Here is a 7,448-nt window from a genome sequence, read left to right as displayed (position 1 = left end):
ACCCAACAACATCTGAAGGACCATTTTGCAATTAAATAGATTAACTGGCAACATGTCTGTAATATGGGTATAAAAAGGTTAGGAAAGGAGAGCTTCTATGAATTAAAAATGGGCAGAATTTCAACAATTTGCAGTTTCATTCTAGTTGATGTCTGCTCAGGAAACTTAGGAGGTGGAACGTACGGGATGTACAGTACAGTGGTGCAGTACATCCCTAGAACAACGTCTAGTTTTGTACTTTTAAAGTGTAACAGAATGAAGGTGATAAAGATATCAGCTGAGTGCAGTTCATTCATTGTATTCTCTCACTCTTTGTCTCAGGTTGGCTCCATGAGCTGGCCAAACGTCTGGGTACCCCGTATTTCCCTGCTGCCCTGACAACGCTGTTCCCCTCCACGGTCAGCAGCATTCCAGCCGACAGCAGTCAGTGGAACGTGTCTGGGTCAGAGGTCGCAGGGCAAGGAACCTGGAATTCTAGCCAGCATTACGGGAATGTTTCAGGAAGCGAGACTGCATCTGGGACGGCTGGTGGGAGTGGGAGTTTCAGTGTGCTGGACGGCGGGCCATCAATGCGCAGCAGCTATGTGACCTCCCTCTACTTTGCTCTGAGCAGTCTGACCAGTGTAGGGTTTGGAAATGTGTCAGCCAACACAGACTCAGAGAAGATCTTCTCCATCTGCACCATGCTCATAGGAGGTAAGGAATGTGTGCACACATCTTAGTGCTTCCTCTCAGAGTTTGAAGCTCTTATTCTCCTCTCAGCCTGAAGTACTCGTTCAGCTCTTTTTCAGGTGTGGGTGAGTCATAAACAAACAGCTGCACACATTTTGTTCCATCCCTGGTTTCAAAAGTGTTTCTTTTTTTCAGTAAAACTTGTATGCAAATCCTCTCACTCACTGTCTCATTACTCTCATTTTCCAGATTGAAAGGTTTCATTACTTGCTTGGCCATGAAATTCTTTTGTTGTTCTCAAGATGCATCACAAGTACTGAGCAGATTTAAATGAAAATTTTGATTCAAAGAAGCAAGTGATGATGCATAAAAACACTTGCTAAATTTATGATTTATGAGGATTTTTTGCCTTTTTGTCATAAACTATTATAATGACTGTCTCTTTCTTATTCTTGATTCCATTTTTGTTTGAGCCTGTTGAACGGTTGTACATGGGCTCAATAGTGGATCTACTCTAGCTTAATCACAGATGAAAGATGTGTTCGACTTACAGTGTGCTACTTGTTTGAACTCTGTGTTCTTATGCGTGTCCTCTTGGGCCGCAATGAAGAGAACTGAATGTTCACGAAGAGAGCAATAAATGAAGAATCGGGAAAGAAATGGAGTCACTGGAAAGGTTATCACGAGAGAAATGCAGCAATTTATGGGCAGAGGACACAATAATGTGTGCAGATGTCTCAGACACACACACACACACACACACATTTCTTTTTAGTGGGTTAAACCTTGACATTAACCATAACTACTCACATGCAGTTGTGCAAGTAAATACTGAAAGACACATACAGACACACACACTCAGCTAATAGGTGGGAAAACACATTCTGCAGACAGCTGATAGAATCTGTGTCCAACAGTCGTCCAAGAAAGAAAAATGAAATCTATATTTCCCAGTCGAGTGAAAGCAACACTGTAACTTTAACAAAGGCTGATTTAAGTGTGCATATGTACTCTGAACCAATGATGTCTGCATGTATCTCGTAGATGGCAGGAGAACGCTTAATGTAAGAGTTACAGGGAGTTCTAGCTACTGTCATGGTAAATGGTAAATGGACTGATTCTTATATAGCGCTTTTCTACTCTCCCGGAGTACTCAAAGCGCTCTATACAACATGCAATCAGATCATCAAAGTACTTTTTCCACCACCGTGTGGCCCGTTTGTTGCAACAGCAAGTAGGCATTTGTTCATTCTTATTTTCAAAGAGTTCTGCTACAGCAGCACCTTAGACAGCACACTTTGACTGTGTGATGGAGGTTAATATGTGCATTTTGCTAATTATGGAAATGTCGTAACTTCTCAATCTGCCTACAGTAGCATGAATCTGCCTTTACTTTACCTATGCCATCCTAAAGGAGGACATGTCTATACACAATCAGGAACAACTTACTTTAAAATTACCCTTTTGCTCTGGATGCGGTCTTTATCCTTCAAACTTGGGTCCTCTACCTAGGAGTCCTGTACCGTATTGTTACTGCTCCTAGGACTGTGCTCTTCTGGACACAGATCTCTGATATCGTTCCTGAGATCTGTGTCCAGATGAACCACTTGCTCAGTTTGGGGTCACTGCCCTGAGTAACTCGGAGATCACTGTTGCCTTCACCTTCATATTCTCTAGTTCCTCTCAGCCCTTGGTATTTCTCGAGATTCCTGTGTTCCTAGTTCCTGATGTTGTTATCACTTGTTATACCCACTCATCTATCACTACAGCTGTCGTCCACCATTATAATTGTCCTGTTGGTATCTGGAAGTCCCACAGCATTGGTTATTCTCAACCACCCTAGAGATCATATTCCATTTTGACCTTGCTTTGATTGCTAGCATCCTAGCTCCTTTGTTAAAGGAGATTGCTGTTGGATTGAATGTAACAGCAGTGAGAGTAGACCACAGCTTCATTAATCTCTATAATGTTTTCCTTAAACATAGTTTAATGTTCTCTCGTGGTAAGCTGCTGCACACAGATACTATGAGCTATAACTTAGAGATAATTCAGCCTTTTAAAAACCCAGTTTCTTTATAAAATGAAGCCATTAGTCTGGCTGTCAGTGGACCGTGTAAGTGTCCCCGTGGTCTGACTGCTGTTTCAGCAGCTTTTCAAACTGCTTTTAGGAAGAGAAACTGCTGTGTGGCTCCCTCAGGAAAAGTGCATTATGAAACGATTCCAGTCTTTGGGGATAGCTGCTGGTTAGCTGTGCTCACATTAAGACCAAACCTGTGTGTGTGGCACTGTTGAACAAATATGCTCACACTGGGGTTGGAGCTGTTTTGGGGTTTGTTTGGAATAATAATTTAGTTGTCATTGATTAGAAATAAAAGGTTTTCTGAACAGTGGGATTATTTTTCAGCAGTGTGTTACTGACATTCTGTGAAAACCGTAATCTACTCTCGGCAGTGCTTCACAGTGGTTTTAGAGCAGCTAAGTCCTTCTAAGCCCTGTGCTTTTTAACTTCTCAGGGCTTATAAAGACATCCCATGAAGCTTCCTGCTGCGCAGAAGTATTATGGGACTTTAATGAGGTCTTTTCTAGAAAGAAGCCAATCGAGCCGCAGTAATTAATTCTGTATCAAACTAGAAGCGCACCGAGAACAATAAAGAAACCTTTCCTCTGTGTCCAGCACTGATGCATGCAGTTGTGTTTGGCAACGTGACGGCCATCATCCAGAGAATGTACTCGCGCCGCTCGCTTTACCACACCCGCACCAAGGACCTGAAGGACTTCATCAGAGTCCATCGGTTGCCCAAAGCTTTGGAGCAGCGCATGCTGGAGTGTTTCCAAACTATGTGGTCGGTCAACAACGGGATCGACGTTAGTGAGGTGAGAAGCTGCTGTTTATGTTGCACTGCTTACACAGAGTTTATAGCCTCAAAGATGCTCTCCACTAAACAGCTTCACTGTTCAGAGGAACCAGAGTTCAGCACTGGATGTCTTGTTGTCTGCTGGAAGTTTTATCTACACCTTGAGTTGAGAACAGGGTCCAGTGTACAGCTTGAGATGAAAGCCTGCTCTGAGAATACAATTAGGTCAAATCATTTCTTGCACAAAAACATTTCTTTGTGGTTTAGCCTCTTATACTCCAGAAGAGTGGATTTTAAATCAAACTGACTGAGGTGCAGACTTTAAGCTTGAAATGAACACAACACGTTTTACATAAACTTTAGTGAGAATTGTTTAAGAATTACAACCATTTTTACGCATTGTCACTGAGAAGTTTGCCAGTTCTTACACCTAAGCGACACTTTAACACGTCGGTGGTAAAGCTGTGAGCTACAGAAACAGAATAGCATAGAGGTCACCAGTGCTTTTAGGTGTCAAATCTGGAACTTTTCTCTGACTTTAATTTTAAGATTTTCTCAATTATAAATAAATCAGGATTATTGGAAGGATCTATTTATATGTTGCAGCTTGAAAAGATTTGCCCAAGGCAAGTAAATATGCTAAAATTAAGTGCCTGATATACCACGAGCAACCCTGAGTAATGTAAAAAAAAAAAAGAGTAGTCTTAGATTATTTCATCATGTCTTAAAAGCTTCTCTGATCTTGCATGTGGTTTGAAATGCCCACTGAGTACTTTAAACTCTCTGTGAGGTTATCACATTTTTACATTTGGAGAGGCTCTTCAAGTCTGCGGCAAAGTGTTATTTTTTTGTATAAAACTATATGGAAGTCTGTTTTAAAGTAAAGACCAGCTGTTCAGTGTGAACTTTCACTTCACAGCTTCTGAAAGACTTCCCAGATGAGCTGAGGGCTGATATCGCCATGCACCTGAACAAGGAGCTGCTCCAGTTGCCTCTGTTTGAGTCAGCCAGCAGGGGCTGCCTGCGTTCCCTCTCCCTCATCATCAAGACCTCCTTCTGCGCTCCAGGGGAGTTCCTCATCCGGCAGGGAGACGCCTTGCAGGCTATCTATTTTGTCTGCTCAGGTTCCATGGAGGTCCTGAAAGACAACACTGTGCTGGCTATCCTAGGTAAGTCAGAGAAACAGTAAAGTTCTCTTAAGCAGAGAACACGATGTCCTGTCAGTGTGTTCCAGGATAACAACATTTCTCAGTCAAGTTGCCAAACTGCAAAAAAAAAAAAGGATCACACGGTTACTTAATTAAACTAAAATGTAATTAGGATCTTTGTTGTTTGAAGGAAGGACACAGAACTGAGTGAGAACTACACGGGACACCCTCGGCTCTGACAGACAATTATCTTTGAAACTGAGATTTGGAGGATGTGAGATGATCTGCGGGACATCGTGCTGAATATTAAACGAAGGGGGAGAATGGTTCATTTGAGAATGTGCCGGCTGAATGTGTGCCTGTGTTAATATTAAGTGCTGCTAACGAAGTATGGACTTCAGAGGGGGAAAGAGAGATCATCTCTCAGTTCAGTGATTACAGTTAAAATAATTTCACAGTGCTGGCTCAGACCTGCAGAGCAACCTGGTCTGGAGTGTCTAATGGAAATTAAAATTGATGATGGCGAAAAAGGAGAAGGAAGGCAGGACATAAAACGGGTGTGTGTTTGTGTGTGCGTGTGTGTGTAATATTCAAACAAAGGGGAAGACGAGGCTGAAGGCGAGCTGATAAAGAGCAGCTGTTTATGCTCTGCTGCTTTAAAGAGACGTTTCCAAGCTTGATACAAGCCGAGAGAGTAATGATTTCCCACAGTGTTGATCCTGTGAGCTCGACAGAATAATCTTCTATTTACTGTGAGCAGAGATGAAACAGGTCTTACACTGTATGCACCTATAACCAAACTAATGAATGAATGGATGGATGGATGGATGGATGAATGAGGGTTTTTGTTGGCAGTTTGGCACTTCTGTTTTAATCTTTGTGCTGTCAGTTAATGTAATGAATCTAAGAATCAGATGAGGCTGGAGAACTTTATTCCTTACATGGCAAAATGTAGGAAAAACCTCTGCAGTGAAGGAATCTTGAGGCTCTGTAATGCAACGGAGGGAATTTTGCTGGCAAGGAAGAGAAGCTACAGTTTTCAATAGTTGGTCCAACTGTTACACACATTTATAAATCCCTTTTCTATGCAGCACACATATGCACACAACATATATGATTATGGTTCTGAACAACGACACCAAGCCAGTGTTTGTAGGCAGCATAGTGAAACTCAGTGAGGCCTACCTCGGCCAACGAGTTTGTTCTGTTTGTTACACTGCACTGCCAAAAGTATTCGCTTTTCTACCTTCACACACATATGAACTTTAATGGCATCCTATTTTTGTTCCATAGGGTTTAATGTACCATATTTTTCGGACCATAAGGCGCACCGGATTATAAGGCACATTAAACAAAACAGTCAGATAAGTCAAACTTTACTCAGCTCATTCTTCTTGCTTCCTCCACTTCCTCATCTTTTCTCACTGTTGCTCTGCCATCACAGAATCTCTGTGCTGCATCACTGATTTGTCACTGAAACACAGACCCGCTCACACACGTGTGTCTCCTACCTGGTCATGTTAAATCCAGAGGTGCATGACAACACCAAAGCACACGCCAGCAGCTGTGTTTCACTCTTCACACAGGTGAGAGCGCCGACCACAAAGCGGCGGTGAGGCATAAACAGAGAGGCACACATACGGTATGCATAATAATGTTGGCTGATGTCTATAACAGGTATAGTCTGTGGCCTATGATAGTGAACATTGTTGGGGTCATTACTCAAAAAGAAAATAGTTCAGTTACTGGGTAACAGAGCGTAAGATGAATTTTCTGGCTAGAATCCCACACGCTGACACAAATCACTGGGGACAGTTTTAGTGTTTACTATGAATAGCAAAGGTGCAAACCAGCCCAAAGAGCACAGGCTCAAATGCACGCTGCAGTTCTACAAGTCTCACGGCTCATCAGATGCTTTGGTTACCTGCAGAAAATCAAGCTTTTGGCTCCTTGGCCATGGGCAGCATGCACTATGGATCTGGGGTTTCTCACTACTAGACTTGTGTTGGCATCTGTCTTTGCACATACTTACACATACTGCTGATGTCAGCAGTGGATAGGTGCCGATTTCCGCTTCACATCCGTGTCTTTTTGTGCAATAAAAATAAAATGAATGATCGTGTCGACCCTCTTCTGAACTTGCAGACCTGCACATGACTTGAACACAAGTGTCTGATTTAATCTCTTTTGGTTACTGAATTCAGTACAGTAATGTGTTACTTGAGCGAGTGGGGATTGCAGTTTTTGTCGCAATTTTTTTTAGCCATGGAGGTTGGTGTCTGAGAGAAGCGGGTTTTCACAAGACACACAGCTCTTTTGGAAAACATGTTTCTTTCAGCCAGTTTACATGATCAACATAAGTACTTATGAGACTCCAAAATGTTTAGTGGTGATTAAATCGTTGGCAGAGCTTGAACTTTAAACAGCTTGTTTGAACGAGAGGATGAACTGAGGAGCTGCTCAGAAATTGAATTAGCGATTAGTAGGTCCCTTTTAATTTGAAACTATTACACATCCTGACAGTAGCTCAGCTCTGCTGGCGTGTTCAGGAGAGTGACTGGAGCTTCTACTCACACACTTGAGTTATTAACCTCCCACAACAGGGGAGCAGTGACATTTTCCTTGCAAGCCAGTAACACCTCCACCTCAGAGTTTAACTTCTCACAGGCACCTGAAAAGCAAAAACCCTTTAGAATCTCACCGTGATTCGTTTATGGTTCCACGATTTCTGTTCGAGAGTGCAACTATCAAGGTTCTCACACATCACAGAAAT

General features: G+C 42.4%; 1 protein-coding gene across 1 annotated transcript in view; it reads left to right on the top strand.

Moving 5' to 3' along the window:
• kcnh3 (potassium voltage-gated channel, subfamily H (eag-related), member 3) overlaps positions 1-7,448 on the top strand; it is a 77,359-nt gene that overhangs the window by 55,031 nt on the left and 14,880 nt on the right. The window contains exons 8-10 of the mRNA XM_013914169.1: positions 322-696; positions 3,347-3,546; positions 4,447-4,696. Coding sequence (XP_013769623.1) covers positions 322-696; positions 3,347-3,546; positions 4,447-4,696 — 825 coding nt within the window. The remainder of the gene's footprint in view (positions 1-321; positions 697-3,346; positions 3,547-4,446; positions 4,697-7,448) is intronic.

The sequence above is a fragment of the Pundamilia nyererei genome, unplaced genomic scaffold (assembly GCF_000239375.1).
Source record: "Pundamilia nyererei isolate P.nyererei 1_Seehausen unplaced genomic scaffold, PunNye1.0 scaffold00176, whole genome shotgun sequence".
In the NCBI taxonomy this organism is placed as follows: Eukaryota; Metazoa; Chordata; class Actinopteri; order Cichliformes; family Cichlidae; genus Pundamilia; species Pundamilia nyererei.
Note: the sequence above shows the minus strand (reverse complement) of the source record. Positions and strands in the feature narration are given on the sequence as shown.